The 23772-nt window shown below is 35.1% G+C and overlaps 1 protein-coding gene across 1 annotated transcript in view; it reads left to right on the forward strand.

Moving 5' to 3' along the window:
- The window catches only part of CRIM1 (cysteine rich transmembrane BMP regulator 1), a 181361-nt gene that overhangs the window by 74170 nt on the left and 83419 nt on the right, over positions 1–23772 (forward strand). The window contains exons 3-4 of the mRNA XM_040550892.1: positions 10558–10800; positions 19337–19457. Coding sequence (XP_040406826.1) covers positions 10558–10800; positions 19337–19457 — 364 coding nt within the window. The remainder of the gene's footprint in view (positions 1–10557; positions 10801–19336; positions 19458–23772) is intronic.

Below are 23772 nucleotides of genomic sequence, written 5' to 3' on the forward strand. Positions count from 1 at the left end.
TTTCATCTTTGGAGACAAATGTTTTGTGTGGAATATCTACCATCTCTGTATTCTGTGAAATAATCTTAACTACAGTTTTGTTAAGTGTCATTTCTCTGCAAAAGTAAATCTATATCTCTTTAGAAAGCAAACAACAATAATAACAAAAATCCCACAGATGTGCTTTTTCTGGTGGACCAAGCTGTTTAGAAAATTCTTTCATGTTGCCAATCTTTCTTTTTATGTAATTGGAAACAAACTACAAATATTGGAGATTTTTTTCACTGCAAGGCACCAAGGATTTTTAAATAAGAATTCACTGTGCCAGTATAGATTTTACCCCAAATTGTAATTGCTCCTTCTGCTTTGCTGTCACATTTCTTAGGGTATATAGAGCTGTTTTTCCTGTAGTCCTAACACATAGAAATTTTGTTTGGTAAATTGTTGGAAGTTTGGTAATTGATGAATTGCAAAGTAATAGTTATTGTAGTTAGTATTTTAATTCATTCTAGGAGACAAACATTTAAAAAATACTCATAAAAAAAAAGTAAAAAAAATAAGAATTCAGAAAGATCTCCGGTAGTATAGAGCATTGTATAGAATAGAAATGCATTTACATTCTATAATTTAAAAGGCTATTTAGAAGAACTTAAAATCCAACCCAGAAAAGTTAAGAGAAGACTTGAACCATAGAAGCTGGGGAACAAAAATGTCTTGAAATACCTGGGCTTTGGCCTTCACCATTGAAAGTAGGCAGCTTCTGTTTGTCTAAAAGAACGCTATGCCTTTTTTCTTACTTTCTGATATTACAGTATCTTAGAATATTAAAGAGGAGAAAAGAATGAAATCCTGCAGAGTTCATTTTTCCAGTGTTACGTATCTTGAGTGTTTTTGTGAAGGAATTTAAGAAATATGTGGTTAAGCTGGTTATAAGCATACAGAGGTTCTTTGAACATAATAGCTAGGAAAGCTAGTTTGCATAGTGGAGTTTCCTTATGAAAAGTATTGTAAGGCATTTAAGTCCTCATTTTGAGATGGGAGGGGGTTGGTTTTTTGTTTGTTTATTTTTGAGTGGTAGCAGAGATCAGAGAATGTGAAGAAACCACATATCCTAAATTTATTTATTTTGATTAACTTCCAAAAAAAAAAAAAAGGAAAAGAAAGGAAAAGATAGCAGTTGATTCAATTTCAGTAGTACCAAAAAGTTGTGTTCCTCTGAATATCAGAACTTTCTTTTCTAAGTTAATCTTTACACCTCAGTTGTTTTTTGTTTTGTTTTAAATCTAGTTCTAGAGAGCCTAATTCTTGCTGTTACGAGTTTTATTTTGGTTGCTAACTTCTTATGCATGTGAATTCTCGTTTATTTATAAGTTCAGTTATTTATTTCAATTGTAGATAACATTTATTGCAAATGCAAGTAATGTAAGTGTTTTCTGGGTCATTCTTATGCTTACGTTTTCTGACTTTGGTTAGGAAGCAAACTTGACGATTTGAGAATAGTGCCTTGGGTGTGGGTTTGTGGTAGAGCACATAGTTCTATTGTCTTTGTGTTCAGAAGTACCTCCAGTGGTTGTTGCCTTTTGTGGGGTACAAGTTGCCTGCTCAAATTTAAATCCCTTTCTTCTTGTCGCATCAAGGTACATGTAGTAGTACTTCTCCTTCAGTGAATACTTGTGATTATTTTTCCAGATGTCACCTAGCTTATATATATATATTTTAAGCTATACTAAGCAGAATTGTTCCAAATAGTTGTGCTTTGTCATCAGTTTGGTACCCATACAGAACTGTTTTGCAGCTGCTTATATCATTGTAATAAAGACTACTTACTGCTTTATTAATTACCTTTAGGTAAATTTACTCATAGTGTACATTTTTGTAAGTCATTGAAGTGAATGCGGTTTACACTGGTTGAAAATTTAGTATATTCTTTTTGGGCTAACTTCCAAAGTGTTCTGGCATTCTTTGAAGTCTTGGCTCTGTAGTTGAGACCACCTCATTACTGTTTACATACTCATTCTCTGTTTTGAAATTTCCATTGATTTGCAACTAAATACGTTGACCAGTAGTAGTAGTATCATTCATCCAGCATAAGTTCTCTTACATAAAGAAATAATGTACAATGTTATTTCAGTTGTGATGGTGTTGATTTTTTATTTTTTAAACAGCAGAGGTAACCCAACAGCTCAGTGTCTGCTGAGTACCTTGACAAATCTGTAACCACATCATTGTGCAGTGCTTCATTTCTGTAAATCTGACTACAGGTATCTATCCACTCATCTCTCCATCTGAAATCAGAAGGATTTTCAATACTGAAGTTCAAAGGTGCTTTGACTTGATTAATAGCAGTGCAGTTGCTGGTAGCATGGATCATGTCCCTGGAATTGCATGCTTCCCTGTCTGGTGTAGAGCAGGCTGGACTCATTTCCTTCTCTTTATGTATTGCTAGTTACAGTTGTGTCAAATAACTAATGTTACCCTCAAGAGATTTGGATTCACACTTGCCAGTGTCAAGTTGTTACTGTATATTAAAAAATGTTAATATGCATTCATTGAAAGAGGTTTTAAATGAAATGGACTAACAGGAGAACTAGTTTTTGGGTCATGTGTGGGTCTTGGTCTAACACAGAAGTGCTTTGAACTGGGAGGTATGAACCCAAGTGCGAATTATGCCACAAACAAGATTGGTTTCACTGAACTTGCAGTTGGGTTTAGAAGAAAGGGCATCTGATGTCTGATAAATCTGCACTGATTCTGGTAAAGCCCTTTCCTTGGCAGACAACACCTTGAGTTACAGCTTGACTGCCATTCTGGTGTGCAGTGTTTTTGAGTTACAAACTTTTATATAATATGATATTATAAAATATTATATATATATATATGAAAAATATATAAATATATACTATGCATAGTGTGTGTATATATGTATGTATACACTATATATATAAGAAATATATATACTATCTATATATATTCAGTATTGAAATAGAGGAAAATAAAATGAGGAAGTGGAATACAACATCCTAATAGCTTTGCTGTCCAAATGGGATTATTGCCTTACTTGGTTGGTTCTGTCTGTCTGGAGAGGTATAAGCCATGTTTATGGTCATTTGGTCCTTGAAATGAAACATCTTTGAAAAATCCATAGAGAATGGCATGTTGCAAAGATGTACATTGACAAGTGTATAATTAGTAAAATTTGTGTCTCTGACTGTATTTTTTAGCACATGTTTAATGCTGGTTGTTGCTGTTAAATCACAAGATTACGGTATAATATGGGTTAGACAGATTGTTCAATCATGTAGTATGTAAAATCCAGGGTGTCAGAATGCTCGAAAGCGAATAAAACTCATTTACAAAACAGAATGGATTTTAAATAAAGTTCAGTATTAGGTAAAAGGTCAGGCACTTGTTCCTTTTTTTATTTGTAGCAGTTCATCCGTATACAGGACTGTGCATATTGTATGTGTAAGGTAATCTCATTTTTTAATCTACTATAACTGTCCTTTTGATTCTCGAAAATCCTTTGGGGTATTTTGCATTCCGATATCGATCCCTGTCTGTCTGACCGCTTTAGCTGGGTAATCATTTTTCTTGTTTATCTCTAATCCTTTTAATATTTCCTTCCTGCCACTGTGTAACAGTACAGTATGCCTATTGTTTGTGATGCGTTTCAATGGTGGCTGTAAGACTATACTGTAAAATTGGCTGTATTTTAGCCTAGATTTCACAAAACCAGTTTACAACTAAACAAAAAAGCAAAGCTGCACAGCATGTGTCTTCAAAGCACCTACGCTGATCTTATTGCGTCACTTTGCTTACTCGTACAAGGTGTTCATCTTAATGAACCACGTTCTGGTCTGAACTTCTCTGAAAGATGAAACTATCAGATATGAAGTTAACTATTCCAAAATTCTTCTTATTCAATGTGCATCCTAGGGATGTACAGGAAAAGTAAGTTTTAATCTCTCTATGTGTATATTTATCTGTATGTATGTATGCACATATTAAAAACTTATTTTTTAGAGAGCAGCTGCACAGTTGAAGTATCTCTGTGGAAGCATTAGGACCCGAGTCTCCTACAGTTCTCTTTTAACCTTCTCCTTCTATGAAAACACTCTGCCCTTGTTTCTATGGTGACTGAGGAAAGGCATCTGTGGTCACATGAATTTTTGACAATATGATAAAAATCACTCCCTGAAAAGGTTTCCAGAAAAGCACAGATCCGTTTCACTTCACCTGAAGAATAAGGAGAGCAGCCTCCTGCCCCTGCGGTGGCTTTTCTTCTCCGTTTCTCCCACATGATGTAGTACCGTAAGATCCTTTCACTGTGCTGACCAATGCTTTTGCTGCTCTGCTTTTCCCATTAACTTAACTTGGCATATACTTTCTCTGCGTGTCAAAGCAGAGCATGCAAATATAATGAAGGAAAAGAATTTGATACAGAGGTGAAAGCTATGTTTTTAATTCTCCTTCAGGAACCGTTTTGATTTCCACCCTTTGGTGTTGGCCAAGATGTGTTTGGGAGCCGGGGGTGTACGTACTATGTGTTTCATGAGGGTTGTTACAACTGCTGTACTTAACAAAACAAACAAACAAAATTCCTGAGATTTAGACTTCCTATATTCAGTGGCAGTGTTAATAAAAATACTGCTAACTAGTGGCTAGTTTGAATGCCCAGTATTGTATAAACCTTTCAGGGAGGTAAAGAAGCTGCCTTCTGTCTAAGAAAGTGCTGACTGTGAAATAAAGGCTCCAGTAACTTGCCATTGTACATTCACTTACCCATAGCAACTTCATAAGTTCATGGGAAACATATTAAAATATATAGGTGCTTTTGATATAGAGAAACTGAGAAATTTGGGTGTTTGCTTCCAGCTTTACAGCTCTTGTTTTATGACTGACTCTTTCTAGTATTAATTAAAAAAAAAAAAAAAAAAAAAAAAAACACCTGCATCTTGACTTCTTCTTTTCATTCTGTTCTTTGAAGGTTGCTCCCCTTCCCCTTCATGCACTCTACAACAAATATACTGTGGCTGCAATGAAAGGGCAGCCTGAACGTTACTATGCTTTGACTTGTGAAGTGTTACAACTTTCCTGTGGTTTTTGAAATGAAAATCAAATGAAAATGAAAAATGTTTTTTGAGAAATTCTATTTTTTTTAAATATATGATCCCTCTTAATTTTCATTTTAAAAGCACAGCATGTTGTAACTTATGTGGTTTGGTTTCTCTTGTTATTCCTAGGTTGTCCTCTGTGCTATGCTTAGTAATGGCAGGATCTTTTTGCAGGGTCATCCAAAGTAACAGAAAGTAAGCCTGAACCTTCAGACCCACAGAAAACGATGTTTGTCTTGAAATATGAATTAATTTATACCTTAAAATAGCACTGTTATTGATAAATTTAGTATTTTTTTTATTAAATGGTCTTTAAGGTTGCCTTTTTGAGTGAATTTTTGTTTCCAAGGATAGGATTCTTATAGGTCTTATTCTTTAACGTGAGTTTTTCTGATTGTCTGATTTTCTGATTTTTTTTTTAATGTTACTTTTCCAGATACATTTCCAAATTTCTTTGGAAGATTGACTGTTTCTGAATAGATAGTTTGTATAACTTTGAGTTTGATCGATCCAGACTCTTCCTTTATCTCTGCAGAGATTTTGTTGGCTCAGCCTGGTGAGATTTGAGCGCTACAGAATGCTTCTAGCTTCAGTGGTGTTTGATGAAAGACTATAAAGAGAATGTGTCCCACGGAGAGGGCTCATCAGCAAACCAACTGATAAGTGTCTCTGCTTTGTGTAGTCATTTGAAATGCTGCTTGGTTGAACATGAAAGCAACATTTGCAGGCAACTAATTTTTTTTTTAACTGGGTTGTGGGTTATCTGTTCAGACATAAATTCTGAGAAGTTTGATGGACGCATCCTTGACAAGTAACTAATTGTTCTCCTTTTTAATGCTTCCCCTCCTCTTCCCCCCTCTATTTTAAAGAAGAGACTGAAATGTGGTTAAGTTGTATATGCTTTTTCTATTACCTGATTCTGTGAAAAGCAAACAGTAAAAGTGTATACAGCCCTTCACTCTGTTAAATTAATTTGTGAGTTCTAGGAGCTCTTACTAAAATGGTTACCTTATTATAGAATCATAGAACCTCTTATGTTGGAAAAGACTTCTAAGATCACCCAGTCCAATCACTAACCTAGTACTGCCAACTCTGCCACTAGACCATGTCCTGAAGCACTGCATCTAGTCGTCTTTGGAATACCTCCAGGGATGATGACTCAACTACCTCCTTGAGCAGCCTGTTCCAATGCCTCACAACCCTTCCAGTGAAGAATTTTTTTCATAATATCCAACATAAACCTTCCCTGGTGCAACTTGAGGCAATTTCCTCTTGTCCTATTACTTCTTGCTTGGGAGAAGAGACCCTCCCCCACCTGGCTACAGCCTCCTTTGAGGTAGTTGTAGAAAGTGATAAAGTCTCCCCCAAGCCTCCTTTCATCCAAGCTAAGCAACCCCAGCTCCCTCAGCTACCTCCTAAGACTTATTCTCTAGACCCTTCAGCAGCTTTGTTGCCCTTCTTTGGACACATTCGAGAACTGCAATGTCCTTCTTGTAGTGAAGGCCCCAAAACTGAACACAGCTGCAGCCTCACCAGTGCCCGAGTACAAAGCAACAATCTCTTCCCTGGTCCTTCTGGCCACGCTATTTCTGATACAAGCCAGGATGCTGTTGGCGTTCTTGGCCACCTGAGCACACTGCTGGCTCATATTCAGCCAGTTATTAAAGGATACCTATCAGCTGCTTCAAGGGTGGAGGTCAAACAATGTTTTATGAATATATATTTTAATTAATGTTATAAGTGTTCTGACTACAAACTCTGAATTATAAAATGAGACGTCTGCTTTAACATAGAATTGTATTCTCTTTCTACGTGCAGTTGTGGTTATATGAAATTGTTCTTGTGAGGGAGTTATGGATTAGGAGAATTTGATCCACATGTATCTTCTTGCCACGTAATTTGAGTGTCATGCCGTTTCTTTATTGAGGAATACATATCTTATGTATTTGCTGTGCTGATTTATTTCATCAAAAATCACATATATATCCTTCATTTCCTTGAAAATCTGATTTTTTTTAGGTTTGATACACTATGTTGGAAAATGAAGTTCTGTTTCTGGGCACACTGAGGGATGGGAACATTTATAATGATTGTGTACCTTTCTATTTATTGCACAAAAAAGATAAATAAAGAGATAGATAAACAATAAAATAGAGCCTTAATACCGATACCTTGTTTGACTTTAAAGATGTTGGTCAGGAAAATCCTGTAATGGCTTAAATGTAATGGCTTAAAACAACATCTGGGATACAGGCCAGTGTTTCACAATGTGTGTGTATGACAGAGAAGCAACAGGTTTTTGTTGTGGTCTATTGAGAAGCCACTTTGAAATAGTCCCTGGTTGGTGTATGAAAGGGGTAAAGTAGCAAAGTATTTCACAGTTGTTTTCTGTGGAATGCCGCTTTCAGCCTTTCGAGGAAGTCTATTTTAAATTTTTCTGGTCTGACAGATATTTTCTTATGTGTCCCTTTTGTAAGAGCTGGAAGCATTTGGTAATAAAGGAGAAGAAAGAGAGTTATTAAACAAGTGATTCCTCTGGTTTGATGAATCTTAAGTAACGGTATATAATGGAATTAAATCAGGAATCCTGTTAAAGCAGTGGCATTTATGGCTGTTTTTGAATTTGTTCACAAAATAAATGCCAAATATTATTTTGATTGCTCTTTAGATGAAGTAATGAAAACGTAAGCTATTAAGTTAAAGAAGTACAATGAATTTTAAAAATATGCCTTGCAGAAAATTTTATCCCTGTAAATAGGGAAGATAGATATATTTGCAAGCTTATCAGTTACTAAGATAACAAGCAGAAAAACCTTGAAACTTTTTTAATGATTGCTTAAAGGTAATGTCTTCCATTCAGACTTAGTATCAAAATGAGGAGCCCTCGTCAGCTTTTACTGAAATGTAGTAAAACATAATTCTGACTTATTAATATTGCCATGTGTGGTAGGCTCATGACAGTTACACAAGTGTGGTGCTAACTGATTATAAAGTTTTAGAAAAATACAGTGATACTGATTCGGGAGCTGCTGGATTTCACGTTTTAGATCAGATTGCTTCCAGAAGTATGAAGTAGGGACTCTACAAGAAAACAGTTTAAACATTGCCAGTCGCATATTGTTTTGGCTATTTGCTCCTTTCCGCTAAAGGAAAAAGCACATTACATTCGAAATACTGAATCATGTCATGGTCTGGGGAAAGGGGCTCTTCCTGCCCTTGACTCAGATGTGGGCTGGAGTTAGGAACCTGGATGAAAATTGTCTGTTGACCTGGGTAGATTTACTTGTTACTCTAGTTGCTCAGTTTCATTTGTATAGTGGGATGGTAATGTTCTACATTGTATGTAGGTTGAGAATACTGTATGAAAGTGGGATTTATACTAGTAGAAGTAAGGAGGGTTTTTTGTTTATTTTTTGGGATGATGAAGAACAAAAGTAATAGTGACGCTGGATTAAAAAACGATCTTAAGTTGATTTCAAAGTATCTTTAGTAACATGGTATTAAAACACAAACATGTATTTGATGGATGTTTAAGACATTTCCTCTTAAAATAATGAGTCATATTAAACAGTAGGAACTTGAAGAATTATGGCAATATCTAGTATCACATTTAAGTATTAATCTGTATTACTTGCAAGAAATTTAAAACACTTGTACATGAAAGAAATGCATAACCATGCCTCAACTAAAAGTGAGACAAATGTTTATATTCATGATTTGCTTTTGCAAGAACTAATGCTAAGACCTAGATTAACATTCTTGTAAGCACTTATATGTCTAGGTTTTGTGTCTATCAAAATTTATATGAACGTAATGCGTAGTTAGGAAATCAGCCATGTACATGAGAAATACTGTTTTGATTCTTCATCATCAACTGAAGTCCAAAGAATATACTAAAATTAAGTATAAAAATGATCCTTTTAAAAAAAAAAAAACCTATTATTGACAATTAGTGTATATTTGGAAGCAGAATTTCACATTTGCTGTTTTGCTTTTCTTTTTTTAATTGCAATGTCAACTAATTTCAGTTAAAAAAAAAAAAAAAAAGTCCAAAACGGTGAGTTACTAAATTCTTGGAGAAGATATTCTTGACTTTTTATTATGGAGGCTCATACTTGATATGTCATATTCAATCATTGATATTTTCATTAGAGATTAACTCTGAAAATGACATTAAATAAACAGATTAATAAAGTTTTTAGTTCTTTCTAATATTCTGCATCTAACTTTAATGACAACAATCAAAGTAGCTGATTAATTTGTAAGGGTAATAGGTGGCATTTGTAGCAGAACCATCTAGTGTGTAAACCTGTAAGTAACCAAGGAATGTTATAAACAGTTTATAAATTTGGGTCTTGGTTTTCTGCTTTGTTCTTTTTCTGGTTAGGCCCACAAAGGATGCCTGCAGAATATACAGATACTTAAAATGCTAAGTACCTTCACTATCTTGTCTTTACCTAAAAATACTGCTTTTCTGAGGGTCTTTTATCCACTTGTTCTCTAAAAACACTCAGTTACATTGAGCAAAGTGGTGTCTTCTTGTATATGAACAAGTTTTTTTTATAGTCCATTATGGAGTAAACCAGTCATGGGAATGATTTTTTATTTATTTTTCCCAGTGTAGCTTGGGAAATTGGAGAGCACAACGCAACTTTTCTGCCAGAATTGAGATTTTTTTTCTTTCTTTTGATAATGGGATAATTTTGGAAGACTGTTCTCTAGTTCTCCAAATACTACTTCCATCTTCATTCTCTCTTTGCCAATCTTGGTGTTGCCCAGTCTGTCACTATTCCCACTAACTTGTTGAACTTGTTCCTCAGTATTCCTTCTTTTACTGTTATGTGTCTGCAGCCAGAGCCTCATTCTTCCTTGCTAGTCAAACCTTTTTTCTCTTCTGATATTCAAGCCACTAAAGCCGTAGGAACACTTTGAATATGAGCACCAGGAGCATGTACAGGGAAAATCTGCTAATGTATGAATTCTCCACATATGTTAGCTGTTAAACTTTTAAACACCTGTTTGAGTATGTGAAATCTTAGTTTAGGTCAATGAGTTTAATAAATCAATCAGCTAACACCAGTTGCTCATTATGGAAAACCTTAGGAAACTGAAGGTGTAGGCATGAACATCAGGGCTGTGCACGATGTGACAAGTTGGTTCCTAATGTCATGGCCAAATGTGTAGTTTCATTGCTGTTTCTGACGTGTGAGTTCAGCAGTCATGCAGATAGCACAAATTAGATTTTTTTTGTATGATACTTTGTAACATATTTGCCGTCTTGCAAATACCAAGATGGTCTGAAGCATATTCCATTAATTTTGCAAATCAGTTCAGAAGTAGAAATTTTCTATTTATTGACTTGGGGGAGGAAGAATAGAAGGATCTTTATCTGAGCTCACCTTTACAGCTTCAGAACAGCGTTTTACTGACATATATGGCATGCTGATTTTTCTCTCCCTTTCAGAAGAGAAACCTGATTGCTCCAAGGCCCGCTGTGAGGTCCAGTTTTCTCCTCGCTGTCCAGAAGATTCCATCTTGATTGAAGGTTATGCTCCTCCCGGGGAATGCTGTCCTCTCCCAAGCCGTTGTGTGTGTAACCCTGCAGGCTGCTTGAGGAAGGTTTGCCAGCCTGGCTATTTGAATATATTGGTTTCTAAGGCATCAGGAAAGCCAGGAGAATGCTGTGATCTCTATGAATGCAAACCAGGTAAAAGTGGACACGATTTTTTTTTCTATCTAACATACACAACTAGTGTACTTGCATCTAATGAAGCCCACATAGTATCTAAGTTCTTCTCAATGACCTTCAAAATTCAAATTATATTTGTGAGCAGTGCCCATTTAAAAAGAAAAAAGATAAATATTATAATAAATTTTACTCTCTCTTTTTCTTCAGACAATATTTAAACTGAGCAACAAGGTAAAATTAATCTTTAGTGAGAGTGCTGTATTTCAAAACACAATACTAGTGAAAATGACATGCTTTGTTAAGATTATACTTTTTTTTTTCACAGTAGGAATATATTGTGCATAAATATTAAAATTTAAATCTTAAGATTTCTCTAGGTTACAAGGTGATGACCCTTAAAAATTGAAGAGTGAAACAACTGTGGAGAAGCATAGTGAAACACTTTACAGCATTTTCGGTGTTTACTCATTTTCCGTTTCATGGGAACACAAATAACCCTTTCTTGTGACTTATTCTTGGTGAAGTGGAAGATATAATTCAGTGTGCTTTTTGATCCAGGCTTTGGTAAAGATGAATAATAAAAGTAGGGGGATGAAAGTAGGTATATAAAACAGTATAATCTAAAATCTCATCTGCAGACAGGTTTGAGTTTGTTATGCCTTTCCTATGCTTGCTAAATGTTTTCTTAAATCCTCCACAGAAGAAGGTTGTACAGTCTTTGTCTCTTCTAGTGCTCCTCTTTGTATTTTTCCTAAAATTCAGTGCAAATCTACCTGTGTGAAAATTCAAGGGAACTTTTTCATTTTCTGTCTTGAGTATGTGGCAAACAAGTCTTCATAATAAATATCTGGAATATCTTATCAACCTCAGTTGCATTTCATCTAGAATTAGCAAGTAAACTTTCCTTATGGCATAGTTTCCTTGGACTTACTGTTATGCTGTTCCTCTCTAAGTTTTCCTAAGTTTATCCACACTTCTTTAAAATGTGGTATCCAAAAGCAGAGTATTATTTTTGGTGAGTCTTCATCAGCGCTAAACACTGTAGAATAATTACTTTTGGTATTTCATACAAAACGCTAAGAGTTAACTCTTGAGTTTGTGAAATGTGATCCCAAGATCTTTCTGTAGCATGCTTTCTACAAGCTTAGGATTGAGAACATGATGCTTTATTCAATTTAGTGGGTTTATATGACTATATATTGTTTTTCTGAAGTACTTTGTATTTTTAATTGTAGGAAGATGCATGTTAGGAGGGTAAAGGAGCAGAGCCTTTGAAGAGATTGGAGAAGGAAACTAATAGAATTTAAGGGAAGTATAGAGCTTTGCAGTGGGGATTAGAAATTGAGGGGCTGAGGGAGAGCAGAGAGTTTGAGGCTACCAAACAAAAACACTTTCTTCATATCCCAGAGTTGAGTGATTTATGCGGTGTACAGTAGGAGACTAGAGAAGGCAGCAAGCCTTGAAGGATCAAGGAAGAGTGAAAGAGAAGGGTAGTATCTTGGGTGCATACGCAAGACTGAGGCTGGGGGGATAGGGAAGGAGGCCAGCAGGATTGATGACAGCTGGAACTGGAGTGTGGGTAAGAGGCTGAGGAGTGTAGGTGAGTACTGTTGTGTGTCTGGGTGAAGATGAGTGATGAAAGATATAATTGCTAAGCTACCAACTGCAGTAGTGGGGCCCCTACTTGTTAGTAGTGCCTTGGTTTTAATAATTAAAAAAAAAAAAAAAAGAGTACTGTTCCAGATGGAATTACTAGTCACTACGTAGCCTGATTTTTGTCAAGTTAGACTTCAGCAGCTTAGTTGCTTTTTTTATATAAAAAAAAAAAAAAGACAACGACAACAACAAAAAACTTCGATCTAGATGTTTATTCTGTTGGCTATTTGGGGTAGTGGGAAGATCATAAAGGAAAAACAAGTCAACACAAGACTGAAAGATGGGAAAGAGTAGGTTAATATTGACAAATGTTAGTAGACTACAAATTCCTTACCACAGAATGCTTTTTGCTTTTCTTTTTAATGGCAAATCTGAACCTTTGTTCAGTTTTCAGAGGAACCTTGTTTTCAAAGAGTGTAAACTGCACTTGTACAGACAACATAATTTGTACTGAGTATATGAAGAAAATGATAGCCTGAACAAATATTGAAATATTTTTTGTAATGTTTCTTTGTGAAAAGTTCAGATTTTTTTTATTTTCAACTTTGAAAGTCAGAACAAAATGACAAGTTTCACAGTATCTAAACTGTTCTGTCATGTTCGATGTTATGGTTTTTATTTTTTTAATTTTTTTAATCCATGAAAACAGGCAGTAAAATATCGTGTTTTATTAGGGTTGTATATTCATAGGCTCACAGAATTCTAGAGTAATTTAGGTTGTAGGGGACCTCTGGAAACTATCTAGTCCATCCTTCCTCTCCTATACCATTTTGTGCCATTCATATACATGAGTATATACATGTACAACCATATACGTAGTAGGATATAACTGTTCTCTGTACGTATAAACAGTATATGAATTGTGTAGGTGGATTTGCTAAAACAGTGGTCATAATGTGAGTCAAATAATGCTCCTCACGTGGCAGGAATATTTATAGAGTGCATAGTAAGCCTGGTAATAAACACTGAACCTTTAGAGATTGACTTGGTATCCTGAAGAACTGTAGGGGGGGAAAAAAAAAAGAGAGAGGAACTGAATGAACAGTGCTCTGTTTCATTTTTCCTCTGTTTTTAATACCACGTTGCTGAAGATGAATGGGGCAAAGGACTGTGTAAGGCCTGGTAGGTAAGTGTTTGCAGCAGAGTTTCATATGGGACTGATGTCACCCATTCTGCTGAATAGTGTCAGCATATCTATGGAGTTTATATGCAGAACAGAGAAAACTGTTCTCCGTACCGTACTGTAGACCTTATTCTTAAGTGGTACTATCAGGGCGCTCTTCCTTCATGTGTATCTCCATAACCAGCCTCCATAGGGGTCTTGCACCAGCAAAGGGGTTCTGGTGGAAACAGATTGCCAGAGGATGGGAGGACTGCTTCCTATGACAGCAGTGCTGTTTTATGCCAATATAAAGGGTTTGTGGAATTAAAGCATGTATTGTGTTTATTTCTGCTCTTCAAAAAAGATGTCACTGCTTTCCAGTTCACAGTGGTATTTGTTTGGACTCTTCTGCTGAGAACTGCATGTTAAAATATTATGGCTGATGATTGCTCATCAATCATTGAGTTACTGAAAGGAAAATAAGAAGTGATTGCATTAATGCTAAATACTAGTATAAAAATGAAATCTTGCATTTTGAAGTCCACCTCTTTTTCCACCTATTTTTCATTAGAAATAATACAATGATGAAAAGTATTATTATACAGTTTAAATGAAGTAGTAGTTTAGTAATACCTGTCTGTTAACAGACAGATTAATTTGACTTAAATATTTTGACCCAGTGTTGCTCCAAATCTCTCATGACAGTTGTGGTACCTACTGAGTGTAGGTACACCAGTACAAAAGTTCCTTTTGTTTTGATCCTCTTCCTAACCTCAGTACTGACACTGGTCTGGTGCCATGAGCAACCTACTTTCTTCCTACAAGGTGTGTATAACTAGTCTTTTATGAGTAATTAATTCAGTGAATGAGCATGGAATTCAGTTTTAAGTTGGATGTTATGGTTCTTAAAAAGTATTCTCAAAAGGTCACTTTTTTTTTTTTTCCGCAGCATGGTCTTAAATGGATTTGTGTAACATGTTAACACTAAAAATAAAAATAACCTGCAAAAAGGTTGGGGCAGTATCTGTCTTACTTGCTAAGAAAGCTAAAACATTACTGAGTAATGATTTTTTTGTCTTGTTTTAAACATTTTTTTTCTTTAAAGAGTCAAGATCTAATCTAAAATATATCTTGCTGAAGCTGTGATAGCAACTATAACTGCCACTTCTGAATAAAGAAAGGCAAACAATTTACTTTGGCAGTTATCCAACAGATACTTCTCGTTCCTTTATTGATAACTTTTTTTGTATATTGGGAGTTGAGTAGCCCGTGCAGTCAAGGCCTGATGGAAAGTCTGAGCTCAGTAGTCAAATTTAGTAAGTAGTATTAGACAATGGAAGCACAGGGAAGTAACTTCTGCTCCACCCTGGTACTGCTTCAGCATTGAATATTGGGTCTGCAATTTTTACATTCTTGCGTTAAGGATAAGGGTCAACAAAATCAAGTTTTTATATATAGTTGAGAGAAGTACAGTTATATAACTTTATTTTCTTTTGTTGCTTACAGAAATAGTGCATGTTTTTTTGTTGTTTTTTTTGGATACTTTGTTAGAAGTTGATGTCGCAAGGAGTTAGGAGATGAGATTGGGAAAGGACTCAAGAAAATAAATGAGAAAAAAATCTCAGATATTTTTCTAATAAGCCAGTGGCCAATAAGTTGACAATGACCATAATAATGGCCAATAAGTTGACAATGACGGGAAGGGAGAAAACTGCCAAAACTACAATAAAAATAAGCGAAATCAGTGTGTCCATATGGGGAAGCATCTGTAATAGGAAAGGTAATAAAGTGATTTGGACAGTGATACAACTGCATTGAAAGTCTGAGAATGTTATCTTTTCTGTTGTGTTTAGTATGTTCTAAAATGTGAAGGAGTGTAAAAAGGATGATTGTTTGTCATAGAGAGAAGAAAACAGAAATTAAATCACAAATATATTTGAAAGTATTTCAGGATCCTGTTTTTTTGTCTGTTTGTTTTCTAAGGAAAAGTGTGGAGGAGAGGAAGGAGGTGGGGGCTTTACTGCTTTTTCTCCTTCTCCTGAAGGAAAACGTGAAATTAATATTTCCTAATGCAGTCAGTTTGCATTCTATTATGAACGAGTAACCAGCAGAAGTGCATCTTGAACTGAAAGGGTGTTATGTGATGCTTCTTAGCTGCTGTAGAAACTTACTTTATGTGCTTGCATGAGACATTCAGAAAGTTTTGATTTTGGGGGGTGGGGGGGTGGGAAGTCTTTCCTGTGCTGAGCCAATGTGCTGCATCATAGTTGCAAATACTGCCTTGATCCTGGGCCTTTAGATGCATAGGCAGCTATTTGGATCTTGTCTCTGAACTGCATATGCTATTCTTTAAAAAGCCAGCACAATACATAAAGGTGAAACTTGATATGTTTGAGTTAATATATTCTACTGTAAAGTTATTTTCTCATAAGTATTAATGGTTTCATGATCGGAGATCCTAGGTTTTGTAGTCTACAGAAGAGGCTGCATACTACTACAGCTGGGGCATGGTCTGCAGCCGTGTTAGTGTTTCTGCTACATTCTCATAGAAAAGAAAAAGAGTAATTAAGAGTTACAAATTCAGTGCATGAGACAGTTCTTGAAGATTCATAAACAAACATTGATTAAGTAAATCTTCAGTGGTAGGAAATTCCAACACGTTTATGAGGTTTTGAAGTGATGTATTAGTCAAACTAGATATCTAAAGCTTAATGTTTCTAGGAAAGACAAAGATAATTTTAATTTAGACAGGATTTTTAATTTTATTAGCTTAATAAAAATAAACCTATTCATGAAATGCACACTTTATGTAATTATTGGAGCCAAAGTGAAAACAAAACAAACAACATGAAAACAAAACTAGTATATCAACGGCAAATGTTTACTATCATTTTTTAGAATGGTAGTACAGCTAATCTGAGGGAAATCTTAAGTAATAAAGAATATGAGTATAGATTGTTCTGTTACATTACAATATTTTAGCTTATTGGAAAGTTAGGCTAAATACTTTCTCAAGTTTGAGAAACCAATTTAATAAGCAGGAGCATTTTTTTTGCTGCTTCTAATCTCTCTCTTCACCTGTTTTATAAGGAAAGGCTGACAGAGCTGGGACTGTTTAGCCTGGAGAAGAGAAGTCTTAGGGGAGACCTCATCAATATGGAGAAATGGTCCTGGGCAGTCTGCTCTATGTTGGCCTGTTAGAGCAGGCTGGTTGAACCAGATGACCTTCGGTGGTCCCTTCCAACCTCAGTCATTCTGTGATTAACCTAATAATGTAATAACAGAGATCTCTCAGTCTGGAGAGAATGCCGAGATGAGGTATGAGTGTGGATTATAAAATTCTGAGGGTGGTGGATAAGCTCAGCGTAGGCCCTTTGTTTGCCAAATCCTACTAATCCTTACAAGAATTAGAGGGCACTCTGGTACTAGCAAGAGTTCAGTGTAAGATAAAACACTTGCAAGTAGAGCAGGTAGTAAATGGTGGGATCTTGCTGCTGCAGGAGATGGTAGAGCAACCATTTTCAGAAGTTTTTTTTTTTTTAAAAATAGACAAGTTAATGTACAACAGGTACATGAATGTAATGTTTGAGTAGGTATATAAAACATCCCAAATTCAATGATTTTGGAGGCTGCTGGAATAAGAAGGAATACCATAAATAGTGGCAAAACTCATGTGCCCCTAACTATCATCTCTTTTTGCCACTGCTGGAGATAAACTCCTGGTTAGATAAAGTAATGTTTTGACCCAGCAGGACATTTTTTTATATTCTGATGATGCAATAAATGTAGTTGCAGGGTTGGGTAAGTCAAACCAGACAGAGAAACCACTGAGTGACTAGAGCCACTTCACTGCGTAAGAATTTTCTGTTTGAATATTTTGATCTGGGGGGTTTTGTCTGTTTTGTAATTTCTCTTATGTTTGTACTTCCTTTTAGTAAAGGATGGTTTGTGCTATATTTCAGTGTCAATGAGCCATGTGCTAGCACACAATAACCACTGGGAAGAATATGAAATATTTAGCAAGAAACAGCACCTTTGTTGAGGCTTGAAGGCATGACCAGAGAGTTTTCTAGTGTTTTTTTGTTTTGTTTTGTTTTCCTTTCATTGACATTATTGGAATACGGAAAGATGGACACAGAAATTGCTCTGTAGTAGCAGAACATTGATAGAACTCGTTGGCTATTTTTTTCCCAAAGTGGGGATGAGGCAGCAGGGGCCTTGTATCCAGAGAATTGGAAAGGTTGCTAGCTGAGATTCGAGAAACTTGACTTTCAAGCAAAACATTCTAAAGTTAGGTATTCCTGTCATAAAAGAAAGTAAGTACCCTTGTAGGTTTACAAGGAGAGAGAAAAGTTAACTTTATAGTTATAGTAGTGTAGATTGATAACAAAAATATTTCCCTTTAAATTTAGTAAATTCCTGCATTGCTCCACCAAATGGAGTTGAATTCAGTTTTGTGTTTATCAGAAAACTTCCTTGAGCTTGTCAGGTTGCCCTGATTTAGCAGAGCTCTTTTTCCCAAATACCTGGAAAAAGGTAGATTCTGAATACCACTTGCACAGATACTCACATGCTTTGAAAATTAATGGTCTTGAGGACAAGGCTGCTGGCCCTAATCTTGATGAGCTAAAAACTGTTTTCATTGAATTTGTGCTTTCATTTAGATTCTTATCAAAACATGTGAAGTAGGGGTAATTCTGAGACTGACGTTTTGTTGAGATCAATTAAATTATCACTGCTATGTACCTCTGAGAATCAAACCTGAAAAACATTGGACTACAACTCAGAAAATGACACTTAGCAATTAATCAGCTCTTGCAAAAAGCTTGGCATGGCATTGTCAAGCTGCTGTATCACTGCATTAAGCAGTAATAACGTCAATACTGAAATGAAGTTTAATCAGTAATATCTTACTGTATCATACTCAGTCTGATAACATTCAGCTCATCCTGCCTACTCAGTCTGTAGGCACCTTATTTCTTTAAAAAATGAAAGCATGTTTTATTTGTACTGTCTTAGTATAATTATGATAAGGATATCAAATAGTTGGTGCCTGAGCTAGTATTGTTTGCTTTAACATGGGAGATTTAAGACTAAATAGGATAAAACCATGTTACAGCTTCCCTGAGCATGACTCATATGATTAAATGTATATTCAACCTGATTCTTTTTTGCATTTCTAAGCATTTCTTTCTTTCTAAAAATAGTCGGTTAGTCTTACTAGTTCTATGGAATTCTTCAACTTGTCAATGCAGATAGATTTGGTAGTCTGAATTTCAGTTTCATCATATAAAAATACATAAACAACACAACATAATAGAATAATCTGTAAAAATGTAGTGTACATGTGCAGGCAAATCCACAGTGTATTCTCTCTCTTTCTCTCTCATTTTCTATAACCCAGGTATTATACTCTTTAAACAGGTTTTAATCAGTAAAAAAAAAATGAAAGAATATTATTATCAATTGCTTTAAAAACTGGGGGGACGGGGGGGGGAATACATTCTTGGAACGTAGTATATTTCTAGTAACTAATATTATTCATTAGTTTAATTATTGCTTAAGGTTGCCTGTATAACTTTTATAACTTTTTTTTAATTAAATAATATAGTTTAGTTGCTTCCTGAGTCTTAAAGAGTCTTTTTGTAATGTCACCTACCAAACATACATTCAGCAGATCCTTTTTCTGACTTGAGTTTGAAGACTGATGCATAACTCATTGCTTAAGGTGAATTATTTTGTCAAAAACTTCTAAAGCATGAGTAAAAGGAACTTTCTTCTCCCCTTCCTCTTTAGTGTTCAGTGTGGATTGCAGCACAGTGGAATGCCCTCCTGTTCAGCAAGTGGTTTGCCCACTGGATAGCTATGAAACCCAAGTCAGGCTGACGGCTGATGGCTGCTGTACCCTGCCCAAAAGGTTTGTGTCTGGATGGCTGAGTATATTTTTTTTAATTTGCAAGTACTATAAACATAGGACAACATTTCATACCTCTGAGGCACTAGAAGGTAATACAGAATAGAAGATATATGAGGTAGGTTAAAGGTGTATCGGGCTGATAGAAATACTAAATCCATCTTTTTGAAGCGGAAGATTCTTCTCAGTGCAAATGCGTAGAGTTTTACTAAATTACTTTGAAGGGCTTGTGCCTCTAGATTAAGTGGATTTCCAGTGTATTCAATTCATTTTACAAAAGTAAATCATTCTGAGGAACTTCTGAAGGACTTTGACATTAAGGAATTAAATGATGGAAAAGGAAGAAGATTTGCCAAAGAAAATCTTTCTTAGTTAAAGAAAATAAAGCATTTTTTGTGTGTAGAAAACCATTATAATAAGCTGACAGACAATGGCTATCTGGAACCATAGCAAAACATAAATCTCAAATAATCATTTCCATCATACTTCAGTCTGTTGTTTAAGTAGGTGTAATTTACTACAAATTCAGGAAAGTTGGACAATTTTGAGCTGGTTTTGTTGCAAACTTCTGCACCACAATTTCAGCTTATGATTTTACAACACACTTCCCAAAATCTGATTCAGCAATATGCCCAATAACTATTCATTCAAGCAAAAAGTACCATTACTGAAAATATTTTTACACAAAACAGAAAATATTTATTGTAGATGTGTAACTAGTGGTTTGTTTGTTTGTTTTTGTTATGAGAATCTTTCACACCATAATAATCAGCCATTTGTGAGATTTTAAAGAACTGATAAACTTGAAAAGAATTCAGAAAGAAAATAGCAAAAGTTGTGTAATGGATGGGAGATCTTCCCCACTGGGTACCCTTTGTGTGTATGTTTAATATGGTGATTTCTTGGTAACTGTTTTATGAGGGTCTCATACTATGTGCAGAGTTAAAAACACATTTATTAAAAAAAAAAAAAAAAAAAAAAGACATGAGAAGAGATGTGAAGTACTACATGTAACGCAATAATCCAGTCTATAAAAATTTGAAAATATTTTTCTAAATTTGATAAATTGTATTTGCAGTTGTATAATATACATAGTAGTTTGCTATTTAAAAAATTATTATTATTTTTATTCACTGAATGCTATTAATGTTCTTTCATTCAAAGTTACTTTCTTTCCTTTGTTTTCTTAACTTTGGACCAGAACATGGTATGAGTTCTCAGTATCCTCCCTTTATCATTTAAGATATTCTCATTAACCTTCCTAGGAATTACAGTAGTTTTGTATTAGTTCAGAGCTGGCCTGGCTAGTCGAGATTGCACAGGAGGCTGTAGATCTTAACTAGCCATTGTGTCAGTATTGACACCACTACAGCTCAACATGTTTAAAACTGGACTTAAACTGACTTAAAACTGGACTTAAATGCTTGTAAGGGCTGTATTCAGAAAGGTAGATTGTAAAGTCAAAGAAACAAAACTTCCTATGTTTCTAGTTTAGATTAACAATCAGAGATTTTGCACAATCTAAAATTTACATTAATGTTAAATTATTACTTTCAACTTTCTTTTAACTTGCTGGGTTAAAAACTGGTAGATAGGTCAAATTGTTTTTGTTTCGAAAAATAAAATTTGGTTTTATATTTCTGCATTGTAATATAGTGGTAAAGGTTGTGGTTTACTTTTTTGTTGCTTGGGTGGGAGAAATGGACGCTATCCACTTTCATCTTTGTAGATGATAATATCAGCATTCCTTCTATTAATGAACACAATACCAAGAAAATCAAACTTCATTTACTTCAGAAAAATGATCATTTGAAAATATTTTCAATTTCTAGGGCACACATGAGAACTGATCTTACATAATACACTTAGAGCAAACAAGTCCTTGAAAGAGTCATTTTTTCTTTCTTTGATAATATTTAAAAAATATAGCCAGTTGTTTTGCTATGTGTTAAATGTAAGTGATGACTGAAATTTACTTGTATGTTATGTAAGTGACCAAAACAGTAGTCCAGTCTCCTGCACACCAAGACCCTAATTGTACAAGCAGGCTCAGAGTGTGTGAATTATCAAATAACTCTGAATCACCCTCAAACCACTTGGAAATCTGATTGTTGTGCATTACTGGGATCAGAGTGTAACAGGGGATCAGGGCTGGGACAGATGAGTTCTGAGCTCCTGGAGTCTTATGATCAGATCAGAATTTGAGTGTTATTTTTTGTGTGTGTGTGTGAGTGAGTGAAAATTTCTGTCCTCCTTGATGTGTAAAACTGCAAAACATAATTAGCATAGCTTAGTCTGCAGGCAGGTTGAAACAATTACATGAGTCTTGTACTCTTAATTTTAATTTTGTGGCTCAGCCTATGTTGCCTATTCAGCATAACCAATAACACACTTGTTAGCAGAGTTAGTGGGAAGGGAAGAAGGACAGACAAATCTGGCAGCATTAAGACCATGTAAATGCTTTACATGTTGTGTGCCTGCTGGTAATTTATTTAATTATTTAGAAGCTCTATGGCACTGTCTTCCTTCAGAAGCACAGCAGTGGTCATTCATGTGCTGGTGGTAAGGATAGTACTTGAAGTGTGGGTGAATAAAGGAACGCAGGGGACACAGGAACAGCCAAAAAGAAAGAGCAGATGAATATTAGAGAAACAGAAGTATATGTATGAAAAGACAGCAGAAAAGGAAACTAAGTTCAGTTACTTTTGAACATGAAAATCAAATTCTTGGAATTCAGGTTAGAAACTGATAGGATCTGAGGAAACATTGGACCTTTATATCTGAAGTAAAGATCTTAATATCCAATGAGCCTTTCATTTCAAAACTATAGAAAAAGTGGAAGTGGAGGTTTATGGATAAATGACTCTACCCATGGAAAAGAAGGCATTTTTCCTTGATTTGGGAATTTCTTAATAAACATGGTGAATATTAACAATGCATTGGCTGTAATTCAGTTCAGAACCACCTGAATCCATATCATAGCTCTTTCTAATCATTAGAATTAAATTCAAAATGAGTGACATTGTATGTTTTTCTGAACATACAAGAGTAATTAATTTAAAGGAAAGAGTGATTCATAAAATCATAGTTTTTAGTCTTCATCAAACTATTTTTATTATGACTTTTTCAAAAGTTACAATTTTTGTTTACTGCTACTAAAATACAGGCTTAACAACAGAAGTGGAAAGCAATGAGTATCGTGGTAAATGATGAATGAGTGCTTGTCACTGACTCAGTTAACAGCTGACAACTTCACATACAGCAGGAGCAGATCAATGTATGTCCTGCTTCTTGTTCCTGTCTAACTTCTTATTTGCAGTATGCTAGGAAAACAATTCATATCCTATTAATGTATCCAGTTTTTCTGTTGTGAATGAATTTTCTTCAAATCTTTCAGATCACTAAGAATTTTTTGTAAATGCAAAATTCTTTATCAAAATTTCTCTTTTTGTATCTATGAAGAATGGCCTGTAACAGGGCCTGACTTCTGTGATTGCTATTGGCTTTTATCTCTATTGCTCACATGCATTCTTCATGGAATTATATGTAGAAGAGTAAATAGTACGATCGAGTAGCATCACACTAAATATTTTTACATCCTCATTATGTTTTTGATTGCTCTCTTTATTACAGTCATTAGTAAACTGATTCTTTTGTGGGTTTCCTTTCTCCCTGTTCTAGCTTTACACTCCTGCTACTGCGTTCTCTCTCCATGTCATCTAAGTATGGTCTTTTCCCTTGCTCCAGTTTCCAGTGTCCACGCCTGTTGCAGACCTGGTAGCTTCAAGGTTTTTAAAGTGCTCTGTAAACACAGAGATCTTTTTTTTTTTTTTTTTTTTCCCCTGTCTCTTCTTGGTCAAGCTTTGAATAAAAAGCAGATAAACCAAGAAAATTCTAGAGAACAAGAGAGGTGTTAGTACTGTGCCAATGTTTGAAAGAAGAAAAAACAATTAATTAAAGCCTGGTTATCTTGATATCAATTCTGAGAAAACTGGTGGAAAAAATGATAAAAGATTGAATTGATAAGGATTAAAGGATGCAATTATAGATAAAAACAACCAGTGTTGCTCTTACAGTTTTCTGAAACTTGATTCTGTCTTTTGAAGATACTAAACTTGCTTTAAAAGTCTGACCATATGATCTCCTTCCCCTCAATTTCTGTGCTCTGTACTCACTAGTCCTCTTCCTTGTATTGGTTAAAAGAAAAAGGGGGGGGGGAAGGGTGTCTAATTAATATTGTATTACAAGCTTTGCTTTTATGAAGTAGAAATATATCCACTTTCCCAAACTCCTTAACATTGAAGACAAACATTTCCCA

Source organism: Cygnus olor, chromosome 3 (assembly GCF_009769625.2).
Source record: "Cygnus olor isolate bCygOlo1 chromosome 3, bCygOlo1.pri.v2, whole genome shotgun sequence".
Lineage (NCBI taxonomy): Eukaryota > Metazoa > Chordata > Aves > Anseriformes > Anatidae > Cygnus > Cygnus olor.